Source organism: Triticum aestivum, chromosome 7D (genome assembly GCF_018294505.1).
Source record: "Triticum aestivum cultivar Chinese Spring chromosome 7D, IWGSC CS RefSeq v2.1, whole genome shotgun sequence".
Classification (NCBI taxonomy): Eukaryota; Viridiplantae; Streptophyta; class Magnoliopsida; order Poales; family Poaceae; genus Triticum; species Triticum aestivum.
The window spans coordinates 166,192,537-166,218,470 of record NC_057814.1 but is presented as its reverse complement, the minus strand read 5'-3'; the positions used below and the strand labels follow the sequence as shown (position 1 = coordinate 166,218,470).

Below are 25,934 nucleotides of genomic sequence, written 5' to 3'. Positions count from 1 at the left end.
TCAGGTCCAACAAGGTACTAGTATTGCAAAGCGACAAGGTAGTTATAACTTATGTACCAACAACTCCTCTGAATACAACAGGTTTCTTAATTATGTTCTACATACAACACTTGCATAAAGTCTAAGGTACTTCTCAGTTTCATCAGCCCAAACATGCTCTCTCTGATCTAACGGCAGATGTTCTTCAACGCAACATCTGCTTCCATTTTTGCGCACTAACTACTTTCCATCATTGGCCTCCGCCTTCTCAAGGTTGGCAGGCTCGGTAGCTGCAACGGCCTTGCCCTCCTCGGGCAAATGTGGCGACTGCGCCGTATCAGCCTCGCTCGGCCTTGGATTTTCACCATCAGGTGCAGTTTCAGTGTTGAGCACCTCCTCTCCCACGACAGCAGGAGACTCATCAGCTGCCACGTCTGAAGTTCCATCCGTTTTCGCTCCGACTGCGCTAGGAAGCTCTCCTGTGACTGCCATAGCCTCGCAGGATGAAGGTTGCTGCAACAGCTGTTCAGCTTCGGCTTCTCCAAGCTTCGCATTTTCACCGTCAGGTGCTGGTTCAGTGCTCAGCAACTCTGGTTCCTTCATAGCAGCCACCTCTATGCTTGGAGGTTCACTAGCCTCGGCCACCACACCCTCGGCAGACGGAAGTGGCAGTTGCTGCCTGGTTTCAGCTTCTCCCAGCATAGCTGTTTCCTGAACTGACTCTATCTCCATAGGACTAGGCTGAGTAGAAGCTTCCGCATTTTCCTGGGCTCTAGCAGATTCTGGCTCTGCGGCAACTGCTTCAGCATTATCCTCTTGGGTGGATGCCTCTACTTTCTTCTCTTCTGGTCCCGTACCAGGTATAACAGCAACTGGTTTGACTTGAGTAGGTGCATCTGCTTCTTCATTTTGTTCCGGTCCTGTAACCAAGGCTACAGCAGTGGTTTCCTCTTGAGGAGGTATAGATGCTTCTTTACTTGGATCGGCTTCTGTACCATCATGCTCCACCGCCTCTGGCTTTATGGCAGCCGGCTCAACATCTTTAGGTTCGTCGACCTCTTTCTTTGCTTCTGGTTCTGCAGCGACAGCAGTTCCCTCCTGAAGAGCCACAGGGGTTCCTGTGCCATCATGCTCAACAGGGTCAGGGATTACTGAAATACCATAACTAAGTTCTTTCAGTGGGCTTTGATGAACATTGCAAGCAGATAAAGAAGTACCTGTTCCATGTTCTAGACATCTTCCACTCTCCAAATCCTTTAGTTCCGTCGTAGACGCTTGGACGCTGCCAAGGGCCATTGTGCCATGACCATCCTCAGAAATAGCAACGTCCACATTGAATTCGTGCACATGAACAGCAGTTTCACAAGTAGGCTCTGTGCAGGGTCCATCTCCTGGTTCTGCTCCTCTAGGGACAGCTGAGATGCCATCATGAGTAGTTTCTTTACTTCCCACATCACCAACATCAGCTACCTGGATAGAATTGTCCTCATCTGAGTCTTCCGAATAACCAACTAGATTCATAATATGAGAATCACCATCAGTCCGACTACGATTGGAATTGCCACCACCAATTTCATCAGAAGTTTCTTCCAATTTCTCATGTTCTTTCGGACAAGCAGATATAGAGGGACTATTCTCTAATCCATCTTGTTCTGCCGGCTGATTTGAATCGGTCGATCGTAAAGCAGCAGGCAAATCACTTGAAGATCCTTTGGAGACACCATCAATCTGCATAGCTTCGGTTTCAGCTGAGTCTTGGTTGGCACCATTCATATCAACAACATTAACTTCACTTTGCGGATCAGTGTGATCATCTTTCACTGGGGCAACGTCCTTATCTGAGGCTTCACAAAAAGATTGGCTGCCTGCCAAAATAGTTTTAGGGGAATGGTCCTTTTCACCCTCACAATCTGCATATCTTGGACAAGTGGGCAAGTCTACATCAGCTCGCTGTATTTCTTGTTCCTCACCAGACGAAAATGTAACATCAACCATCTTGTTTCTTTTATCATCTGTACATATGTTAGATAACCCATGAGTAATTATTGACCATGCGTTAATTAATTCAGAAATTTAAAACTGTACCTTTCATAGATGCTTGTTCTGCACCCGAAACCATCTCCCGTTGTGCCAAACTATGAGCCTCAGAACCTGAAAAGGTGCAGATGTGCATGAGCCCCCTGGCCGTCTCTACTACAACAGAAAGTAATAACAGAGCATACTCTTATCATCGGGACTCGGCATTAGTATTGTGCACTCAATCTTAGGCCCGGCCAACTCCATCCCTTCTTTCAACTCTGGCAAAACATAAAAAAGATACACTAGCTGGATAAGAATAACAATCAGCATACACCGGGGAATGTGTACAGGATCATGGTTGGTGAGAGAGGGAGGGGGAAAGAGGGGATAGAGATAGGGAGTACCATGTGCACCATTTCTGGGTGATTTTTGTTCTCCTGATTCTACCAATGAAGTAGTCTGAATGTTGATACTGGCCTTTGTTTCATCAGCATTTACTGCGCTTGACTGGCTAGAAGATTTGGATTGGTTTGGCAGTTCTAACTCGAGCTCCGCTAACCCTACTGGCATCGACAACTCACCAGATACATTACTCTCAGGATCCTTGCATACTTCGCAAATAGAGGTAGCATCATCTCTAGACGCATCAACTTCTACCATGCTGCCCCCTCTATCAGAATGGGTGGATGGAACATTGTGAACTTCCTCACAGTCATCACGAGCGTTCATAGCAGCAGAGGCCAGTACAGACACTCTTACATGGCTCTCAGGATCCTTTGTTACTTCACAAACCGAGGTGGCATCTTTATTCGAATGGGTAGACGAAGCATTGAGTGCTTCCTCAGAGCCATCAGTGTTTACAGCAGAAACGACTTCAAGAAGAGTTTGTTTGCTTCCCAACAGGCCACCATCAACTACATGGGCACAACTGTCCTCTCTTTTGTCCTCTGAAGGAGAATGTCTTCCTAAAGCTATATCGGCATTTGCCTGAATAAGATTGTTATCCGTATTCTTATCCAAAGTTCCTTCCATTTCCTCTGTTTTCTTCCCAGATGCAAAAAATTTAGAGCCACTGTTCTCTGAACTTCCTTTCCGTTCTGCATGCTGGTTTGAGTCCGTTGATTGTAAAGCAGCAGGCAGATGACTAGCAGAACCTCCGGAATTAGTGTGCAGTGCTTCAACTACCATAGTATCTTGCTTAGGACTAGTCACATCAATAGCAGCAGCCTCACTTTGCAGATCACTGACATCAGCTTCTGTGGGGGCAAGAGTATCCTTAATATCCTTAACTGAGGCATCAAAAGGGGTTTGGCAGTCTGGTAACATCACTGTATTAGAATCACCCTTCTCCATTTCCAAATCACCAATTCTATGACGAGAGGCTAGGTCCAAACCAGCAATGCTATCAGTTTTATCCTGGAGTGTGTCATTTGCAGCACTGTGTTGGAGTATATTACCATCAGCAGTCTTATCATGTACTTCATGCAGCTTATGTTCATCATTTGCAGATGCCAGTTCTGCAGCCAAAACCATCTTTGTTTGTCCATGTATGGTATAAACTCCAACACCTGAAAAAAGGCATCATGGGCATCAGCATGAGCCATTGTTACTACCAAACAATGAATAATAACAGCACAGAGAGAGAGAGAGAGAGAGAGAGAGAGAGAACCTTGCTTGTCACCCATGGAAAGATTACTTTCTCTGGATATGGGAAGTGCAGGAGTTTGAGTGCTTAGACTGCTATTTGTTTCTTCAGTACATGCTGTAATTGACTGGGTAGCAATTTGCTTTGGGGCATCTAGTATCCCCATCGGAGTAGACATTCCACCACGTACATGACTCTCAGCATTCTTCTGCGGTTCGCAGACAGAAGCGGTGGGAGGCTCTGCCAGGGCGGTTTCCTGTTGCTCAACTGAAGAAACACAAACCGCCGTGCTTGGGCTTGCCAATATTTCTAATTTTCTCGCATCACCTGTCTGCTTTGGTCCAGCTAGTCGAGCACGACGTTCACATGCAGCTGTTGCGGCTTTACTTCTGGTGCGTGGTTCAGAGGCAGGACCTTTCCTCCTCCTACCTGATGCCTTACTGGGAGCGACACTATTGACCTCTGAAGGCACTGTACTGATGTTTTTACCTGAATTAAGTGAAGAACTAGGTGGTTCGACCTGGACATTTGCTAGTTCACTAACAGGATTTAGCAATGGTTTTTCAGTAACCGTTTCAGAATGTGTGGTAGTGACCACAGAACACACTGCAACATGGTCGTTCCCTGTCTTACATGGCACTTGAGGTTGTGAGGCTGCGGCTAGAGGTGCTCCTATGTGCAGATTTACTGGTTTATCTTGACCATCAGGATTGGTAGGTATCCTAGGAGTTATATCAGAATAAGCAACATGGGCATTACCGGAACCACTAGGAAGTGCAGCTTCACTAATGGGGACTGCTATAGGTGTTCTTGGTTGAGAGTCATACCCAGACTTGTCATATGGAGGAGAGTTTATATTTGGTAATTCCTTGGGAGTATCTTGAAGTGAACTGCCATCTTTTACATTCACTGCTCCTAGCTTCTCAGCTGTGCTCATGTCCGCACCAACATTGTCATTGGTACCAGGAATACCATCAGATTTCTTCATAGCTGCTCTTTGCCTAGTGCTTACTCCAGTATCCTCACCACCAGGCGCTTTCTTTCTGCGACGGCGTGAAGCACTTTGCTTCTCGGCAGGCTTATCTGCCAAGAGAATATGTGATGCTTTCAATATTCCACCTGAGACAGCAGTTAAAGTAGGTACTGATGCAGAAAAAACTTGCTCAGAGCTCGCTTGAACAAATCCAACATTTTCATTGTGAATGATCTTTGGCATTAGTAAGTTGGCATTGTCCGAGCTTATTGCAGTTCCAGTGTGTTTATCTTCGGCAACAGGCGTCGTACTTTCAGGGGCGGAGATGCCCTTAACTCCCTCTGGCAATGACGTAACAGGCCTACCTGTAACCAAATCCTTCTGAAATCTTGACATGAGACTTGCAGGCATATCCCCTTGAGGATATGGAGAACCCACAGAAGCAGGTCCACTACCAATTGCAACCACAGGGTTTATATTAATATCACCAGCACTAGATGAGAAAAGAGATTTTGGTTTTCGGCCTCGTCTGCGAGGGGTTTCAACTGCTTGGGTCTTTCTGCCTCTAGATGTAGCAGGAGCTGGTGGATGAGGGGCTGCACTGGCAGCTACTGGGTCATGACCGCTCTCTACCGCCGGACCAACTTCCTTTGCTATAGACCCTTCCAAAACAACATGGTCCGTAACTTCAGTACCAATCTCGGGTTTCATGGTAGCAGTTGGTACAGCAGCAACAAAAGCAGTAGCCTTAACTTCTGTACCAATATCTGGTTTGATGGCAGCAACAGGTGCAGCAGAATGGGTGGTAACATCTGGACCAGTAGAATGGATGGTAGCAGTTGGTGCTGCAGAATCGATGGTACTTGCTGGTGCAGAACTGCCAAGTGTAGTTCCTGCCTCTTGTTGGACAGCTTTTGCTGGGGACATAACAGGAGATACTGAAACGTCTGACCTTCTAGGTCTACCTCTTCGCCGCTTAGCTGGTGAGGAGTCTGGAACAGACGGGACTGGTGGTGAGGAGTCCGGAACAGCCAGGACTGGCACCGTTTTGGCTTCGACTGGATCTATTGAACTTTCTTTTGGGTCTATTGAACTTTCTGCAGGTACCTCCAACTTACTCTCTTTAGAGATATCTATATCCTTCAATACACCACCAGGTTGAGGTGAGTCAGGAGATTCAGCCTGACAAAGTTTTTCAAATTCTTCTTCGGTCCATTGATCCTCATAAGACCGGACCTACAAAGGATATATAATGAAATTAGCAAACAAATACTTCAACCAATAATAGAGAGACATACAGAAGATGATAATGCAACTGACCTCACGAGCACGTTTTCCCCTTCCGTAATGCTTTGTATCAAGGCCGCCAAGCTCGCCCTTCTTCCTCACATTTACCTTCACATTTTTTACATTTGAAGACTCGTAAATCTTCATAGCATGACAGAAGGGCTTCAGATCATCATCAGACACAAGGCGGGGTGGCAATACTGAGGGGTCTAGCCCACTAACTGAACCATCCTGAACAACCTTTAGCCATACAGCCTACAAGGGGTACAAGAATCAAATTGGGATGCACAAAATATTAGCAGAAATAAACATGTACAAAGTAAAGGAATTTAGTATACCATTTCATCATCTAGTCTTTGCTTGTCAATAGATTCAAATATGTCGATCTCATCTTCGCTGCAAGGAGAGAAATGTGATATGTCATGTAATTAGTTAAAAGTACCAGGAGTGGCAGAGATTGTTAAAACAATGCTTAAATAATACTAACAGCAAACTCAGTCTTACCTGCGGGCAAGAATATTATTCAGAGCATCATCATCTAACACTGGAGCTGATTCTTCCTTTTTACACTCACGTAGAAGTGACTCAAGATACTCCCTCCGATCTTCAGCACTGCAATTGTTACTATCTAGCATGAAGGAAAGGAAAAAGAGAGCTAGAAAAGCTAAAATCTTAACCGAGTAGAAGAATTGACCTTGTGTTGTTGTCGAAAAATCCAGCAGTTATACTCTGATTAGCAACGCCTAATTTATGTTCTGCCGAAGCCCTGACTTGCTCTTCTACAGTTCGGACCTTAAATTCAACAAGGTACATCCAAGTCAGGAACAGGCGTATTGAAATTTTCAGTTGAAGTAATACAATGCATTGGTTCTGGTTAGAACATAACAGGCAGCATTTATTCGTATCATATTTGTGGCAGTGTCATAAATCACTAGTGGGTTCTGTCCAAGCTTAGAAAAATAAACAGCCAAGAAGACAAAGGCTCCGTAGAGAGCAGTCACGATCTGGTAGCTAGTGCAGTACCTTTTTCCACATATGGATAGTTACTTCATCAAGCGACCAGACAAAGAGAGCACTAAATCTGAGAGAGTAAATGAGAAATGACCATGCGCACCCCTACTAATTGACAGATACAAAGCATTTAAGTAAGAACAGAGACTGGAAACACAGCAATAACTACACTCGTGAAATTCTCCATGGACAGATATTCAGAAGCGTATTCTCGGAGGGAGCAGTTGAAAGTAACTTCTTTTGGAGTTATATCACCAAAATATACAAGAAAACAGTAAAGATCCCTATAGCTAGGTTCCAAAGCAGCGCAGCAACACAACAGCCACAAATTGGCGCAAAGAGAGGAAAACCCAAGCTATAATACAATGAAGATAGACCACGCACATCACTAATTTCTTGAATAAATCTGAAAACAAGCAATATTAAATACCACAAAAATACCTAAATACACGAAATGACATAAAACAAAGGACACTTTCAGGTATATAATTGAGAAGCTTTCAAGAAAAATGTGAGTTATATGACAAAATTAGTCAGCTACGGCCCTACAGTTTATTACTGCGTGTTCCAGAAACTTGTGCGAGCAATGGTGCTGGTTCTTGATTCTTTATACGTAGTCGTGAAAATTATAAAGGCTTTGTTGTTGCGGTCATGAAAATTACTCAAAATTTAGATAAAAACAATACTAGGATGACTTTATCATCACCAATAAAAACAATACTGTGACGTACAGATATGTATCTAGGCTCCAAACATCCAGCCTGTTTAGAGTGGTGACCTTAGTGGGTTTGGAATCCAGATTCCAGTGTGGGCATAGTAGCATATGATGCATGATGAGTCAAAACATTGCACTTCCAAATTAACCCTTTTACATGAAGTGAGGAAGAAAGTGCAAGGAGGGTGCTGTTCATGCATGGGGGCCCATCCCCATGGTGGAGTGCCATTGAGTAAATCTGGACCAGTTCTTCATTTAGAATACCACATAAGCCACATATCTAACTATTGATCTAAGATGCTCAAACAAACCCTATGCAACACTAAGGACTCAACTGGCGACTTGTTCTATTTTTTAACTACCATTTCCTTGTTAGCAAACAAATGTTCCTTGTTCATTTCGGTTTCTACATATTTACTCCAGGTGATAAGCGAACTGTCAGTGTGCACTTACAGTTTCTAAACGTAAAACAAGAACCTCCTTCTTTTGACCAATTCTGTGGGCTCTAGCCTGTGCTTGCAAGTCAACCTGAATAATCAAGGAAAAGATATATTTATGTAAAACAAATCTTACAACATAGAGTGACAACACTTAAGGAACTTTAGCTACCTGAGGATTCCAATCAGTATCAAATATGATGACAGTATCAGCTGCTTGAAGATTGACACCAACGCCTCCTGCTCGGATACTACAGAAAAAGTGAAGTAGGCCTTGGGTATCAAATATTAATTAATTAAATTGGCCGATAAGGATTCATGAGTTCACTATGTTCTATTTATATATTACCTCCTACACCACAATATACTGAACCAATATTTTACCTTAGCAGAAAAATGAAAGCTGGAGAATCAGGATCATTAAATCTATCAATAAGTGCTCCTCTCTCATGCCCAGAAGTGTGTCCATCTAACCGAAGGTACTGATACTTTTTCCATACCAGATAATCCTCCATCACATCAAGCAATCTTGTCATTGTAGAAAAAAGTAGAACCTGCATGCCAAGGAAGGAACAAGGAACGAACGACAACTTCAACTCAGATAATGCAAGTTTGATATGTGACTTGTTCGAGAAAATACAATTCATGCGACATACGAGTAGGAGATCTTTACAAACCTACCAAACTACCAGTAAAATCCACTTACCCTATGGCCAGTAGCTTTGAGTTTGGGTAGCAATCTGTCCAACATCTCAAGTTTCCCACACAACCTCACAATAGATGGCAGGTAGTGCCTAGGTAGATGACCCTCAATCTGCATAGAGAATCCATATGGCTGGTGATGCCCAAGAGGAAACAAAAATAGCCAGAATGTCGCGACAGGGCAGAATCATGCTCTACCTCCTCAACATGAAGCTGGCTAAGGTATGGATGGTTGCATATGTTCCTCAATTCCATGACAGAATTGTGCACCGAGCGGACCTAAAAAATTTAAGACACATAAGAACCTGTGAAATATCTGACAAGTGAAACATTAAAATAAACAACTCAGAACAGTCACACGCTACGCACCTTAACTGCTCCAATTCCACCAAGGTTGTCTTCCACCCTTGTCATCAGAAGTTTCTGATAAGCTGATGCCTCGCATCTTACAAGTCTTTCAATCTTCCCTGGCAATTCACTTTCAACCTGAAGACAGTAAAACGCAATTGAAACTATTGCACCATCCAGATGATCCAGATACAAACAAAGATGAGAAACAGTTGGGAAGCAATATCAAATCCCCAACCTGACGAGCTAGTTTCCCACACAGCATCACAATAGTAGTTTTTTGTTTAGACTTCAGAACCGTTGATGTCGAATAAGTTTGAAAGAAGTACAAATGGTTGGAGCTCCAATGATTGGTGCTTCTTTCGAATTTATTCGACATCAACGGTTCTAAAGTCTAAACAAAAATCAATTCAAAACCAAGAGAAAAAGGGGCATGGCCATATGAGTTGCTTTTTTAACTAAGTTGCAACGTAAAGTAATCATAATCTCTACTACTCCCTACGTAAAGAAATATAAGAGCGTTTGGATCACTAAAGTAGTGATCTAAACGCTCTTATATTTATTTACAGAGGGAGTACTTGTAAACAGCAGTTTTGAACTTGATTTACACACCATCTACAGTGCTCCTGCCAAAACCAATTTTTCAGCTGGTCATTAGCATAAGAACCAATTAATATGTAGTTTGATCGAGTTTCCTTGACTATTGGCGTAATTATCAGGCATAATTTCAATACTTTCGGTTATTCTTTTGTGAAAATTTTATCACAAAAGATTTCAGTTTTCATATTCAAAATTTTGACTTTTGGCGTAACAAATTTGCTTCAAATATCAAATTTTAAAAATCAATGAACCGATTGCAAGATTGGTTCACCAACCTCTAAAAAGCAAAGTTGCACGTCTACACCACATGGTCGAAAATTATCCTAATTAAGTATTGTCAGAATATCGGCCGATAAATCAGTTAACTGGCCAATTAATCCCTACTCAGTGGGTCACCGAGTAGCCGATTAATTGACTTATAGGCCAATTAACTGATATATTTGCCGTTAACTGGCCGATTCACCTATCAATCCCTTATCACCAGCCGACCAAGCAGCTACCAGTTAATGATTTTTTGAACATTGCCAAATACCATGATTTCTGTTCGAATCGTATACTCTATCCTCTGTTCATAAATGTAAGACGTTTTTGCAGTTCTAAAAACGTCTTACATTTAGGAACAGAGTTAGTACCTTTTACTAGTAATCATAAACTAAGAAATATGGAGCACTCACCGTTTATAAATGAAAGATGCTTTCCTGTTCATGGTCTTAATGATTATATGTTTGTATAGTAGTTGGCAAAATTATATCTCATGCATTTCACAAAAATGTGAAGATGGAAAGCACGTAATTCTTTATCAAAAAGCGAAAAAAGTCATAGATATACAAAATGCTCGCACAGATTGCTTTAAGAGTGAGTGTGACCATGTGTGCACATACAGGGCGTGTTTGGTTCCCTGGGTGCATCTGGGATGCATTGCATGAAGGAGCTTGGCTGGGGCTAGCCTGGTTGAGCTTATGCAAAAAAGAGTTGACATGCGTGTTTGGTGTACTACATGATATGGGCCAGGCTCAACTTAGATTTTGTTTGGTATGTTGCATCTGAAGTTGCATGAGATACACAGTACATCTTAGTGTTCACATATTAGATAGAGCTACAAATACATATTGTCCATATTACTCCATTACACTCCAACAAAGGAACATAACAATGGTGCTGCACCTATTTACATAAAAAAAATCTGCAGACATTTTTCATGAAGGGACAGATCACACAAATCTCAGCCTAAATACCAATCACCAGCCATGTATAATCCTATGGAAAATGAGGTTGGGGACAGATCTCTGCCCAATTCATGCTAATCAATAGCCACGTTTATATATAAACAACCCAACCATCTCTAATCGACAGAGGAAAATGAGGTTGGGGTCAGGTCTAAGATTAAATAAAAAAGAAGAGGGGGGGAGATGGGATCAGCACGCATCGGTCAGATGAGCCACCGCCCCTTCCCGAACCTCCAGCCCCGCCTTGCCTTCGTTCACGTTCACGGACGGACGAGGCCGCCGATCCATTCCGCTCACGCATCCGCCACGAGCAGCGCCAAGAACAGCGCGAGCGGCAGAGAGCTGGAGATGGGAGGGAGAATAGATGGATGCAGGCAGATGGGAGAGGGAAGGGAGGAGGAGAGTACTCCCTCCGCCGGAGATGAGGACGCGCCCGGCGATGCGACAAAGGCGACGGGGCGGCGAGATGCGAGCCACAGGAGAGAAGAGAAAAGCGAGGAGAGCGGCGCGAGTAGCAGGAGAGAAGAGGATGCGAGAGAAGACCCCCTTTGCTCGAGTGGGTGGGTGCATGCGCGGATGCAGGCTCGGGGAAACGGCCGAAACTTGCGTTTCCCCTCAGCCTGGCTGGGAGCCTCGTTTTGCATCTGTCGGGCCAGGCCCAGTTGGACATGCAGGGTACCAAACATCCAGAAAATTGCATGGTGGGTGCGAGCCAGGTGCAACCCAAGGAACCAAACACGCCCATAGTTGCACAATACACAAATGGTCATTTATCAGCTGCACATATTATAGCAAATTGTACATCTACGAAATTCCCATCTTTTTAGAACTTTTCGCGATGGATGCTAGAGTAGGGTGCAGCGGCAACTAGTTGAGAAAATCCACATTCATAAAAGCATCTACAACTTGTAGAGCAACTCTAGTGGAAGAGCTACTAGTGTTTTTCTGATGTGAAAATCTAGGTGTTTTTAATATGTTGGTCGTCAAACTTGAAAAGTGTGACCGTGCTTGTACTGATATGCCAAAGTGGCATATATTGAGAAACAGAATAAGCAACATTTTTTGGCATTCACGCAGCTAGATGGATGTGTACAAGCACATAGAGAAATCTTGTCCATAGAATTTTTAAATTACAGATCATGTAGAGCAACAAAGCTAACAAGAACCAGTTTGACGTTGCTATATTGTGTTGCGTTGTGCTGTTGAACCTAGTTATGGACAATATTTAGCTCTTCACCACTGCAATGCCCAGCTCAGCATTCGTACAATACAAAAATATGAATCATCCCAACAAATGCAACATATAAAGACTTCAAATGGAAAAAGAAGTAAGGAACATCAAGCAATGTCTACTGAATCAGCTGACATATTGAAAGCCGAATTACATGCTGTGAGTAACTCCTGATAGGTAACACATATTTAAGGAACATGTGTACTGCTCAAATAATATGAGCTTATAATGTGTGACAAGTGGGGTCAGGCATACAGCCAATGCCTAAAGTCTAACCCCCTGGTCTGCCTTAAGCAAATACGTAACAAATTTCATCTCTAGTTGGTTACTGGTTATTAGATTTCTTTTAAATAACTAGATAAGCTTCCAAGATTGTTAGTTTATTTCCATATATCTATGTAGCCAGCTATATAAGGCTAGGCCCTCACATCAATAAAGACATCAAGCAATTATTTTCTTATCTGTCTCCCTACTATTACTAGGTTTCGGTTAGAAGCAAGGGTTCTGCCAATGTGATCAGCGGATGCAATTCTGGAAGGCTGGAACTCCCTCAGTTTGAGATAACGAGGTTGAATAGCTAAGCATAGCATAGATCTCCTGTTGGAACTTGGAATTTCAAATAAATTGCATGGTGAATTCCTACAGTGCCAGTGATTTCAACACAAGCATAAAGATAGCGAATAAAATCAATACCTTATGCTTAAGTCTTCGGAGTACAAAGGGCCGAAGAACTTGGTGAAGACGGTTTATGATCAGCAAGTTTTCCTCCTCTGAAAGTAAGGCCTTTTAAGAAAAAAGATGATTGGAGTCAAACACAGTTTCCTTCCAAGAAAACAATGCTGTATCATGAAAAACGGCAGCTTTACCTCATCAGCTGAGTTATCACCATTGCTTTCAAATGGTTTGTTAAACCACTGAGAGAAATCTTCGGATGAGTTAAATATATTAGGCAACAGAAAGTTCAAAAGTGCCCACAGCTCCTCAAGATTATTCTTCAAGAAGAAGTTACGTGAAGTTAGCAACTTGACATATATGCATAATAGAATACTTCATACAGAGACCCAAGAACATTAAATAAATATATGAGCAAGCCGTTCATACATTCCTTGAAAAGCAACAAATACAGGATCAAGTGTGAAAGTATAAGTGCAAGCTTTAGAACCTGCAGAGGTGTTCCTGTCAGCAATAGCCGATGAGAACTCCGATAAAGCTTCAGATCAGCATTGAGCTTACAAGACGCATTCTTTATACGGTGCCCTTCATCGATTATTATATAGTGCCACTGTATTTTGCTTAGTTTTGGCCTATCATGTTTGTTCATCAAGTACTCATATGTTGTCAAAAGGACATTGAACTTCTGTTGAACAATCATCTCTCTGAAAAAATTAGCTTGGTTAATAAAATGTTCACATGAACAACAAAGTATCGAACTATAAATTCAGAATTTACTTGAACAGTCTGCGCCTTTCTTCTGGAGGACCAAAATAAGCAATTTTATTTATGCTAGGTGCCCAGAAGTTGAGTTCAGATACCCATCCAGAAAGAACAGAGGATGGTACAACCACAAGAAATGGGCCCCGGTCATTTTTTGTTTCCATAAGGTAGCACAACAAAGAGATTACCTGACAAAGTAGCAAGGGCAGTGTAAGCAGAATTCAGACACTTGTTTAGATCAGATAACATACAAGCCGAACAATAAATGCTGAGATGGCGTTGTACTGGATCTTACTTGAACTGTTTTACCAAGCCCCATCTCGTCAGCTAAAATTCCATTCAAATTATTATTGTACAATGAAACCAGCCAACGCAAACCGTTCATCTGGTACCTGTAATACAGCAAGTAATAGATCAAGGAAATGTGTACTGGATGGTTAAACAGATTGTAACAGCACACAAGTCGGTAACAATAATGTCAAAAATACACTTAAAATGAAAAGGAGGTAAAGGCAGGGAAAATAGCAGCACAACTTACTCCCGCAACTTCCCACCATTAAGATAAGTAGGCTGGTCATTTACAATCTCCTTCACACTAGAAAAAATAAACAAATATGTATGAATACAAAGCAGAATTAGTAAGTTCAGTAATCTCAAAAAAAAAGAATTAGAAAGTTCAGTGGCAAAGAAGTATGAATAAGATGGTAAAGTTCAAAAAGAAGTATGAATAAGATGGAGGATTAGAAAGTTAGGTAGTACATAATTTACGCTAGGCAGACATTGATAAGGATTTACTAAATGAAGCATGAAAGTCTATTTAATCCATGTAGTACCTGTGGGCCAACTGATAGTACTTCTCGTTGCTCTCAAGATAATTCTGGAAAGAGAACAAAATTAAGTATATATTCAACAAAAATGCACCTAGACGTTGACTAAAACAAAGAGATAATAAAACCTGTGGCTGGTAGCTCTCGTCTTCAACATCGTTTGCAGTGACGCCCTTACCAGAAACATAAGAACGGCCGTCCATTGAGCTGTCACCTCGTAATTTGGCCCCAAGTTTCTGTAGATATTTCTCAGTCTCTCGTAGTAGTTGCTTAACACGGTCAGATTTTGCATCCTGCAAAGCAGCAAACACTTAGCAGATGTGACTTAGTCCAACAAATATTGAGAAACTAAAATGAAGGATTAAGCTTTTCTTTGTTTGACGTGTGAAGGGTTAAGCTAATATAGAAGAACATGATGAGAAACAAAGCAAATAAGACTCACCTGGACCATCCTAAGATACCCTTCGACGTCATTGTTCTTAAGCAAGTTAATTTTCTCCCGCTGGATCCTATCCAGCTTCTCCCGATGAATTCGCTCTTTCCTCTTGTGGAACTCTTTTATATATCGATTGAAACCCTTTAGACGCTCTCTTTTAGCCTTGAAACTATCCTCCAGTCTCTCTCTGCAAGTTACAAAGGCAAGGCATTATTACCAAATGACATGGGTAAAATGTTGAGGGGGTGTAAACACAGACAGACAGCGTTTACAAAGGTGACTACTGACTAGGTTGAATCAGCTATTCTAATCCAGTTCTTTTAGCAATATGTTTACTTAAGAAACCACCATTTACTTATTTCAGCTTAGCTTACTTATGTTTGATTATTTAAGGGCCAGCTTATTTTTGCTGTGCTCCACCATGGACTTTATTTAGCTGCAAGAATAATAATGTAAACTGCTTTTGTTGTGGCTCTAATGCAGATGATATTAGTCTATACACAATACCAAAATGAAAGTAAAGCTTGATAGTCACTGCATTGGCAAATAGACCCCAAATCATCAGTACTGTACAAACGGAGCATAGATGCCACAAATACTTGAGAATATTGCGTAAGAAAAAAATTAAATAACATCTCCATACTAAAGGGGTCAGAATGAATAATCAAATATAGTCATCCAACCTGTGAGACTCTATATCAGCAAAGAACTCTTTTTGCCTCTCGCGTATTCTTTTTTGCCTTTCCTCCTTCATTTTCTGTTCAATTTTTTCAAGCTGTTTCACACGGCGTCCATGCCGGTGTTTCTTTACTGCTTTTACACGCTCCAAATCAGCTGTATTAGGCTTGAAAAAGTCTGACAAGAATTCACTGCCCAATATAAGCAAGAAATTAGAATAGGGAAGTTACAGCCATAGAAACATGCGGTAAGCACAAGGAGAGAAACTGAAGACTGATGGTCTCCAATGGCAAGCAAACCTGCGCACACGACGTTGAAGTGAGAGAAGTTGAAGCTTTTTCAATTCAATGACACTCTTTGTCTTTGCAGTAAGATCTTCAGATGAACTAACACTTTCCTGTAGGATGAACAAGAACTTAAAATTTTGCAACCAACACTGCTACAGTGAGGAAAAACTGAACATATGAAACAGGAACTCACAAAAACTCATAAATATGTACACAGTATTTCTAAATGACACTCCCCCCATTTCAAGAATAAATGTGAGGAAGGCAGAGAGAGACCTTTAACTTCTGATAGGATGCTGACATCCTTTTATGTGCGCTCTGCTGCTCTAATACCTTCTTTTCATTTTCTCCATATTTTCTCTTTTGATAATCTATGATCCATTTTTCAGTCATTGTGTATTTTGGAGGAGTTGATGCAAAATCATCATGCTCAAATAGATCGTCATCTCCTTCATCAGCTGATCGATCAGACATCTCCCCCATCTGGGTACAATGTTCAACTTCATTTCTATCTGTATCTGGAGTTAGATCCTTTCCTGGTAAATTGGAGCTGTAACCATCGATAGGCATGTGATGAAGCCTCGAAGGTGGATATGATTCTTTAGATGCTTCATCCTGTAATCGATCTTTGGTCAAAACAGCAGCTTCAAAATTTGGATGTTGTCTATTACCACCCAAAGAAGATGGTCCCTGGCCTCCGAAACCTAAATTCCTGTTCAAATTTTCTGCATCCGTCCTGTAGGTCTCAGGGGCATTTCTTCTTTTATCTCCCTGAAAGTATGACTGCTGTGGTCCAGATGGCACAGGGGATGCTATTTCTTGGGAGCGCATTTCAGAACTTGAACCAGTTCCCTGCATAACAGCTTGCTGGATATTTTCTATTTCCATCGATGACTTCTCATGTTCAGCTATATTGATCTTCTTCTTAATTTCCGAGTCCTTCAGTGAAGAATCAGCCTCTGCAATGCTGCCTGCGGATGTGGATGGGAGTCTAGACATATCACTTTGGCTGCCGAAAATAGCAGAGTTTTCCTGACTGTTTCCGTTTTCCCTTACAGAACCATCAGCCACTCTGCTCTCGTTACCTCCCTGACCTGCACCGCCACCTGTTTATTTAATTATAAGCTCATCATGAGTACAGAAACCCTGTCAACTCACACAATGTTTTCTGTTCTTAGTTCTTACCCTCTGCAGTGGGGCCTCCACCTAAGGCAATTTCAAGGTGCACCTTTCTGGGCTGCATATTATTTCTACAAGAAAGAGTAGCTAAATTAGTACTACAGAGATGAACTTCGGATACCAATCATCCTACAGTGCTCTAAGCATGTACCTGAATGCAAGAAATACTAAGCACTGTGCTCGGAGCTGCTTTAACTGTTGTTCTTTGAAAGGTGTGTTCGGAGAGATGTGAGACGTTTGATATGGCCCAACATTTCTATTCGGGAGCGAAGACAATCTGGCTTCTTGCAAAGATGATTCGGCCCTCTGTGGTGCTCTGGTAATATTTTGCCTTTCTTGCATTGGACTGCCCTGCAAAGTCGTATTACATAGATGCATCAAATAAAACACCTCTACTTGAGATACAGAAATCAATTAAAATATCACTAAATGACCAGACAACAAAATTCTTAAATCTTGCAGGCAGAAACAGCTTATTTATCGGTTGATCAACCTAAAACCTAGCAGAAAGTCTATCAAGGCACGCAAATAGACATACACGAAACCGGCGTGCAATACACTTGTGTTCGAAGCTCGATTACAATCTTATGCAAATGAATACCCTGCATTATACCATTACTACTAGGCATTTCCGTAACAAGTTACCATTGGCGAACACAGCAAAAAATATTAGCTTTTCAATTAAAAGGTTTTTTAGAAGGGCCAAACTGTAGCCAAAATAGCATGTTAACACCCCGGGTCTTTAAGGATTAAACTACAGGCCTTACATGCACAATCCCCATGTTAACTCCAACTTTAGCAGCAGAATGAAGTTCAGTGCCGGTATTGCCAGAAGCCGAGTCCTTGCCCTTGTCCAGAAACTGTGAGCCACCTCCAAAGGAAGAAGACATGTAAGGAGGGATTTTGGGAAAATCCATCTGCGATGTGGGAGTAGGGTTAAAAGCTCCTTGTGACCCTACATTAATTTTCCCTGCAGTGTAAGCAAGCTCATTAAGGTAAATATTTGTAATTCAAGTCTTTCACAATGCTGTTATGTCATTATTTTTTAATGGAAGTACCTTCAACATTAACTCCTGGCCGCATTAAGTTGGCAACAGAACCTTGAGTATTCTTAATAGCTGAACCTTGTGAACTCTGATTCCAGCCAAAACCAGTGTTAAACATATTTGTTCCTCCCAGTATACTTTTCTGCAACTCAGTGGGGATACTACCAGAAGCCAGCCCTTCAGCAAAATTTGAAACTTGTGACATTGCGAATGGGTTTGATGGTTTAGTATTGTCAATAGTCCTCCCAGCAGAAGCTGGTGGACCTTCCTGGTGAGCCCTGAAAAATGATGCACCACCAGGTAAGGGTGGCACCTGAGCAGTAGCACCTTGCAGTATATGTGATTGCTCAGGCTCAGCTCCCCTGGAGGGCTGACCTTGTGCACCAGCTTTGCCAACCTGTTTCCTTTTTCTAATATTTTGTCCACTTGAGATACCATCTGATTTTGAGTTTTCTTCAGATTGCATATCCCCTGCTGCTTTTGAATCCATCCTTTTTCTCTTGGAAGAGGAAGCTTTCTTGCTTGTTTTTTCATCAGACTTCAAAGAATCATGTGAATTCATAGATCTAGTGTCCTCCATTTGCAGACTTGCAGGGCTTTCGACTCCAGAGGACCTGCCACTCTTTTGCGACATGGAGCCTTGATGAATATCAGATCCTGCGACATCGCCCCTATTTTGTCCTGCTGGAACCCTGCCTGGAATATACACCCCAGGCCTTGCCATATCTGCTGAACCTAATAATATAAAAAAATCATATCACATCTCCAAAACAGTGTGCAGTTTCCTTTTCAAGTTGGTTGGTTACCTGGTGGCAAATGCCATAATGCAGCTTGACCGCTGCTCTGGGATGCATCACTTCCAACCATGGAAGACTGACCACCAATGATCTCCTTGTCCTTAGACATAACGCCACTAGAATCTACTGCTTGTGGACCGCCGGCAAATGGAACTCGTGATGATCGCAATGCATCCATATCAATTCCATGTTGACTTACGACAGTCTCCATGGCCCTGCAGGCAAAAATTACGGATGTTACAGGCATCTTAGAAACTAGAAAGAGGAGAGAAGTCAAGCTAGAGAAAAATTGGAAGTTTGATAGAACTTTCTGACATACGCAGAATCCTTTCATTTGAAATTACAAACACTCAGGTAAAGTAGACCTAACCAAACTGGATTATTTGTATTATTATACTTATACTACACGTTGCAAACAGTACATTTGGTAAATCATCTGACACCACCTACTATAGAGTATAAACCATAACGCACTCAATATCATAATGGAGTATAAGCTCTACCAAACAAAAGATACTTAATTCTTTTGGTGCAAAACCAACCCCAAATTTATGGAAAACGATAGCTTCAGTTGACAACACTCATGATTGATTCCAGACAAAAGGTGCGCTCAAGGTTCTACACTCTTAAATTGTCTAAGGCAAAGGCTGCGTTTGGTTTGGCTTTCGCTGTGGATTTCTCTCCTTCGCAGCTGAAATCGCAACCAAACGGCAAAACGAGTGAACGCGATTCCCTTGAAAGCCATCGCAAAACACATGTACGAGTGAAAGCGGCCGAAGAGGTGCTTTTCTGGCTTTGGCTGCATGGCTCCCCGAACCTACATCCACTTGAGATCAAATTACTCACCTTCGCCGCCAAAATAATCCTGCCGGTACGTCCACGAGAGACAGCTCTACAAAGCCCATCGAGCAAGGCCCTTTTCTCGTCCCCCACCTCTGGCGATTCTAGGGTTCATTAGCACCGCCGGCCAGCTGCTGGTCACCAGCTCGCTCCCATGTCGCTGACGGCACGCTACCGCAAGACCGCCAGTGGATGCTTCCATCCCTTCATCCACCTCGGTCAATTGGCCTCCTCTTCCCCGCTCCACCCCCACCCCCTCATCTACCTCCACCAGTGTCCAAGGTTACTCAGACGAGCAAGGTCGCCGCCGACCATGGCTGCCTGACCTCCTCTGCTACATCCCCCATTCGAGGTGTACTACTGCCGGTCTGCCGCTTCCCTCGCCCATGTACATGTCGTTCCTTTCTCCAGATTTTCCCTACTGGAGATGTACGACCATTGCATTTTTTGGTGATATGTTTATGTTGTATGGCAGTAGTAGCCTATGGTCAGACTGGAACCAGATTAATGTGTCTGTTGATATGTAAATTTTGTATGGCACTAGTGCATCTATTTTGTGATATGTAGAGCTATATACATTTTCGTTAATATGCATTAAAACAAATTTGAATAGCTATATTTACGAACTAGGTCAACCTGTAATGATGTTTTTATCATTAAACAGTATGTATCCAATGTCTCAGCTTTCAAGGGTATTTCAGACATTTATCCCCGCAGCCGCATTTCAGACAGCTAGTTTGCCAAATGGCTTCACAGCTTTCTCACAACACACAGTCCACAGCAGCTTTCCCACGGCACATCTCTTGCATCTGCTTTCAGAAAATCCACAGCCCAGCCAAACACAATCAAATAGTCTTAAAAAGCTCGCTACTCCCATCAAGGATAGAGGATTTCAAGAATCAAGATCTATTACTACAGGCTAACAAGTCAACCAAAAGAAAAATATTATCAGTGGTAAGCCTCCAAATGACAGCTTGCTACTCCCATCTTACTCCTACTTGCACTTCTCTGCCACTCCCTCTTGCCATCCTCCAACGACTTCTCTCCCTACTCAATCTCCATCTCCATGAGAAAGGCTGCTCAGAGGGAGGATGTTGAACTCCAATTTGCCCATGCATTTTGGGGTTGTGGATATCATACTACTGTGTAAGTGTGTATTAACAGTTCACTACATAGATGAGGAAAGTGTCCATCACTGAGCTTCAATATCCTCCTGTCTCCCTCATTGAGCCTGTGTCCAGGGGCCTCTGGACTTTCTGCTTATTCCTATTTTCTTCACCTAAACTAGTTGGAGCAACATTTAGTACCTAGGGAGAGTACCAAGCTACAACCTCGCTGCAACAGCATTTAGATGGTTAGGCCCCCTCCTTGTATACTATTCCACAATTGACAGTGAGAACTGATGTGTGAAATCTAGTTTGATGAGTACTAACTGATGTGTGAAATCTAAATAAGCAGAACTTTCGAACATAAGAACAACACATCAACAATTATCAAATCTGAAAGTCAAGAATAACAAGACAACATGTGTAAGACACAAGGTAGAACTTTAACTACTCCCCCCGATCCAAATTAGTTGACACTTGTTTAGTACAAAGTTAATACAACTAAACCAGCATCAATTAATATGGATCGGAGGGAGTAATCTTTTTCTAACAGAATATTTGACTAACATTTACAGTAAAATTGATGGCAAAAAAAACTTCTGAAAAGATAGCCAAGAACAGAAGAAATATTTACCTAGATATGACCTGATAGGGAAGAGACTGCTCTTTTCCACTTAACTTCATATGTTGACATATCTAGAACATTGAACAAAGAAACAAGGTTATGGTTGAGTTAAGGCTTTTCATGTCCTGTATATTCGTTGCGCTGCATACCACGTAAAGTTTTGTTGCTAATTTAGCGGGCTCATCCTTTGATTCCAGAATGAGTTTTTGAAGTAGCTTCGCAGCCTCCACTTCAACATGCTGTGATGAAGCCATTCGCAAACTCTGCTTGCCATCAAAATAAGATCAATCAAAAAGAAGATAAATAAATCGTAATCCAACTAACACTTATAAATTATAAGTTATAAAAGGCAAACCAGTACGCCAGTAGTTAATGTAGGAAAACAAACCTGATAGATTTCGATAATCAAATACAGTACATTGAGTACAGATACAGCAGCATGAATTTCAGAGCTAATTTTTGAAGATGCAAACTGTTAATGCAGAGCAGCAGGTTTAGTAAATTGCAAACAGGCATACTCTACAGTTACATAGCTACCAATAACAGAACTTCCAAAAAAGTTGCTATAGAATTTGCATGTTCACCAAATGTAATGCTATGTAAATTAATAGCAGGCATCACAATGGCATGCATTCAAGCTGCTCTGGAGAAAGTAGCAAAGATATCACTATATGCTGAGCTAATGTTAAAAAATGGTATTTCTTGCTTCATGATAGCGTGGGACCGCTCCACATGCTACAAATTCTGTGAATAACAACGAAATAGCGCCACTCATTTGATATAAAAAAATAGTGCCACTCTTTGAGAAAAGCAAACAGATACGTGATACTGATCAAGCTTCACTAACAAGACATCCCACCCTATAACACAATTCACAGATCAATTAAGTGCAACCAAAAGCTAACCAATCAGGTCATGGCTAGGCAATGCACACAAGGAATAAACCCAAGTCACACCCAAAATATTCCTATCGGAACCGGGAAAAAGACGAAATGTTTAAAGATGAGATTATTGCACAGAATAGGCCAATTACTCCACATGGCGCGCTCAGAGCTTATAACTTCTCGCTACAGAAGCAGCTCGCTGACCCAAATCACATAAGGCTCCACGAATTCCAGTTCCCAACTTATGCTTCTACGAACTAACCCTAGCTGGGAACAGATCTACACTGATCGCGCAAGATCCGAGACCACGACCCCCAAATCCACCCACTCGGGGACCACGTGCACGCTCCCGTGAGCTTGAACCAGAAGGAAACTAGCGAGACAAGTCTTCGCGGCTTACAGTGATCGGGGATCGGGGGAAACCCTAACGGGAGACCACGACCCCCAAACCAACCCACTTGGGTACCACGCGCACGCTCCCGTGAGCTTGAACCAGAAGGAAACTAGCGAGACAAGTCTTCGCGGCTTACAATGATTGGGGATCGGTGGAAACCCTAACGGGAGAACGAGACGGGTGGAGACGCGGAGCCGCCGCATGGGGAAGCTGGTGGTCGCCGGCAGCGGCGCGGGGTCTCTGGAGAGAGCGACGGGGAACGATGAGCTGCGCGTGAGCTACGTGCCTGAGGTCGAGCACGCCGCCTCCGCCATTTTCCACTAGATCTGCGCACTGCTTGCCTCCTTTTTCTTCCCCCTTTTTTTCTTTTCAGTTCCTCTTCTCTGGCCGCTGTCTTGTGTGTGTGGTGGGGTGGGGGAGAGGGGAGGGAGGTTTACCAGTATTTAGCTAGTGGAAATGGGTGAGGGCTGAGGCATGAGGGCCAAGGGCCGTGGGTACCCGATGGGCTGGGCTTTCAGCTTCGTTGGGGCCATGGCCAGGGCCATGGTGTGTTATCCCTAAACAAATGCCGGAGGCCGAGTTCTTTCTCCCGATTCTCAAGATTCTAGGAGAATCGAACAAAAGAAAAACTGGGTCAGAGTCTTGTTTTCGAAAAGCAAATGTTGGAATCGGAGTGGAATCAGGATTCCAATTCAAGGTGGCACATACACTTTTGACGTGGAAACGAAAAATTCAGGATCAAATTCCATTTCATAAATCTAGGACCATCTCAACGAAATATAACAAGGTGTGATTGTAGGCTTGTTGTTATGAAAACAACTCCCAACTAGAGGTATTCTTCGTAACGCGGTTTTAAGTATAGTTAGCTTGGGTGCATACGTACATGGACAAAAACAAATAAAACAATATTTTAATAATAGGTTTCGTCGTCTCGACAAAGCACGGAGTCTTGCGTTAGGAAGGCCTCGTGGGATGGGGTGGATGGTCGCAGGCTTGTGATGCGACTCCTCGAAACCTTCTCCCGGACTCATGCCTTAGGTCCATCCAAGTTGTAACGTGAGAGGTCTTTTGGATTGAATTGTTAGAGGTTTGGGACAAGATCTCCAAAAGAGATATGTTAGGGAAATGATAATTGATCATAGATTGGATTTTATTGGTCTTTTGGAAACCACAAAACATTTTTTCCTAACAATGAACTAAACTCTTTGAGTGGTAGGAAAAAAATAGTGGCATTGAAATCATCCTAGGTGGAGGTCCAGTGGGATTTTAGTGGGTATTAGTAAAAATGTGTTTGATATTATCCAAGTGGAGAGGGGAGAGTACTTTATTAGAACATTACTTTTTGGTAAGATTGCCAAATTTAATTCAGATCTCATTACTGTTTATGGTGATGCGCACTTGGAAGGAAAAGCTAACTTCCTAGATGAGTTGGCTAGAATACATCATGATAATCCTCTACCATGTTTAGTAGGTGGGGATTTTAACACAATTGGAAAGAGCTGTGAAAAAACAAATCCAATGATACTGATCACTAGAGTTTTGTGTTTAATACATCATTTTTAACACGCCGAGTTGAGAGAGAAGCCTTTAAATGGGAGAAATTTCATGTGGGTAAATAATTTGGAGGATGCTACCTTTGAAAAACTAGATAGAGTATTCTTCTGCCCTAAATGGGAGGAACATTGTCCTTTGTCTATGTCGCAAGCCTTTGCTAGCGAGGTTTCTGATCATACTCCTTTGTTTTTAGATTATGGAGATCGCTGCCATGCCCCTCCTATTTTTAGTCTGAGAAATCATGGATGCTTATAGAGGGTTTTAGAGATTTTGTCTTCAAAATTTGGAATGAAAATTATTATGGATCCAAGTTCGAAAGAGAGTACAGATACAGCAGCATGAATTTCAGAGCTAATCTTTGTAGATGCAAACTGTTAATGCAGAGCAGCAGGTTTAGTGAATTGCAAACAGGCATACTCTACAGTTACATAGCTACCAATAACAGAACTTCCAAAAAAGTTGCTATAGAATTTGCATGTTCACCACATGTAATGCTATGTAAATTAATAGCAGGCATCACAATGGCATGCATTCAAGCTGCTCTGGAGAAAGTAGCAGAGATATCACTATATGCTGAGCTAAAGTTAAAAAATGGTATTTCTTGCTTCATGATAGTGTGGGACCGCTCCACATGATACAAATTCTGTGAATAACAACGAAATAGCGCCACTCATTTGGTCTAAAAAAATAGTGCCACTCTTTGAGAAAAGCAATCAGATGCGTGATACTGATCAAGCTTCACTAACAAGACATCCCACCCTATAACACAATTCACAGACCAATTAAGTGCAACCAAAAGCTAACCAATCAGGTCATGGCTAGGCAATGCACACAAGGAATAAACCCAAGTCACACCCAAAAAATCCCTATCGGAACCGGGAAAAAGACAAAATGTTTAAAGATGAGATTATTGCACAGAATAGGCCAATTACTCCACATGGCGCGCTCAGAGCTTATAACTTCTCGCTACAGAAGCAGCTCGCTGACCCAAATCACATAAAGCTCCACGAATTCCAGTTCCCAACTTATGCTTCTACGAACTAACCCTAGCTGGGAACAGCGCTACACTGATCGCGCAAGATCCGAGACCGCGACCCCCAAATCCACCCACTCGGGGACCACGTGCACGCTCCCGTGAGCTTGAACCAGAAGGAAACTAGCGAGACAAGTCTTCGCGGCTTACAGTGATTGGGGATCGGGGGAAACCCTAGCGGGAGAACGAGACGGGTGGAGACGCGGAGCCGCCGCACGGGGGAGCTGGTGGTCGCCGGCGGCGGCGCGGGGTCTCTGGAGAGCGCGACGGGGAACGGGGAACGGTGAGCTGCGCGTGAGCTACGTGCCCGAGGTCGAGCACGCCGCCTCCGCCATTTTCCACTAGACCTGTGCACTGCTTGCCTCCTTTTTCTTCCCCGTTTTCTTTCTTTTCAGTTCCTCTTCTCTGGCCGCTGTCTTCTGTGTGTGGTGGGGTGGGGGAGAGGGGAGGGGGGTTTACGTATTTAGAGTATCTCCAGTCGTTCGGCGCCCCAGAGGAAAATAATGTCTTCTGGGGTAAATTTGACAATTTTGACCTCTGGACAAAATCAATTCACAGAATTAACTGCCCGTAAAACTATTTCATACCCCTGACCCTTTTGTGTAGCGCCCGCCACGCCGGCGCCACACCCTACGGTGCGG

At 42.7% G+C, this 25,934-nt stretch overlaps 1 protein-coding gene across 3 annotated transcripts; it reads right to left on the bottom strand.

The window, feature by feature from the left end:
* LOC123170870 (uncharacterized) lies at nt 1-25,726 on the bottom strand. 3 transcript variants are annotated; one of them, XM_044588598.1, is made up of 36 exons: nt 25,444-25,726; nt 21,817-21,900; nt 21,578-21,691; nt 21,438-21,499; nt 18,867-19,072; nt 18,073-18,795; nt 17,782-17,984; nt 17,166-17,365; nt 17,021-17,085; nt 16,112-16,941; nt 15,848-15,945; nt 15,554-15,739; nt 14,877-15,057; nt 14,563-14,727; nt 14,441-14,484; nt 14,146-14,202; nt 13,903-13,999; nt 13,623-13,795; nt 13,336-13,549; nt 13,040-13,165; nt 12,867-12,956; nt 9,138-9,254; nt 8,967-9,047; nt 8,773-8,880; nt 8,451-8,620; nt 8,239-8,317; nt 8,083-8,157; nt 6,598-6,695; nt 6,408-6,515; nt 6,242-6,299; nt 5,937-6,158; nt 3,668-5,852; nt 2,403-3,566; nt 2,202-2,276; nt 2,065-2,130; nt 1-1,991 (listed from the first exon to the last, which is right to left on the bottom strand). In XM_044588598.1, exons 3-36 carry the CDS (start codon nt 21,680-21,682, stop codon nt 220-222), a joined length of 10,203 nt encoding a protein of 3,400 aa, XP_044444533.1. In that variant the 5' UTR covers nt 21,683-21,691; nt 21,817-21,900; nt 25,444-25,726; the 3' UTR covers nt 1-219. The 3 variants fall into 3 exon arrangements, with proteins under 3 accessions (XP_044444533.1, XP_044444535.1, XP_044444534.1); XM_044588600.1 differs by lacking the exon at nt 21,817-21,900 and having other exon boundaries at nt 1-1,097; nt 1,197-1,991; XM_044588599.1 differs by lacking the exon at nt 21,817-21,900 and having other exon boundaries at nt 18,073-18,786.
* Nucleotides 25,727-25,934: the final 208 nt, after the last annotated feature.

Coding starts and splice junctions, on each gene's coding strand:
- LOC123170870 (XM_044588598.1), bottom strand. CDS start 21,682: ATGGCTTCATCACAGCATGTTGAAGTGGAGGCTGCGAAGCTACTTCAA. Junction 15,740..15,847: donor CTTCAACGTCGTGTGCGCAG/GTTTGCTTGCCA, acceptor TATATTGGGCAG/TGAATTCTTGTCAGACTTTT. Junction 12,957..13,039: donor GTGATAACTCAGCTGATGAG/GTAAAGCTGCCG, acceptor TTTTCTTAAAAG/GCCTTACTTTCAGAGGAGGA.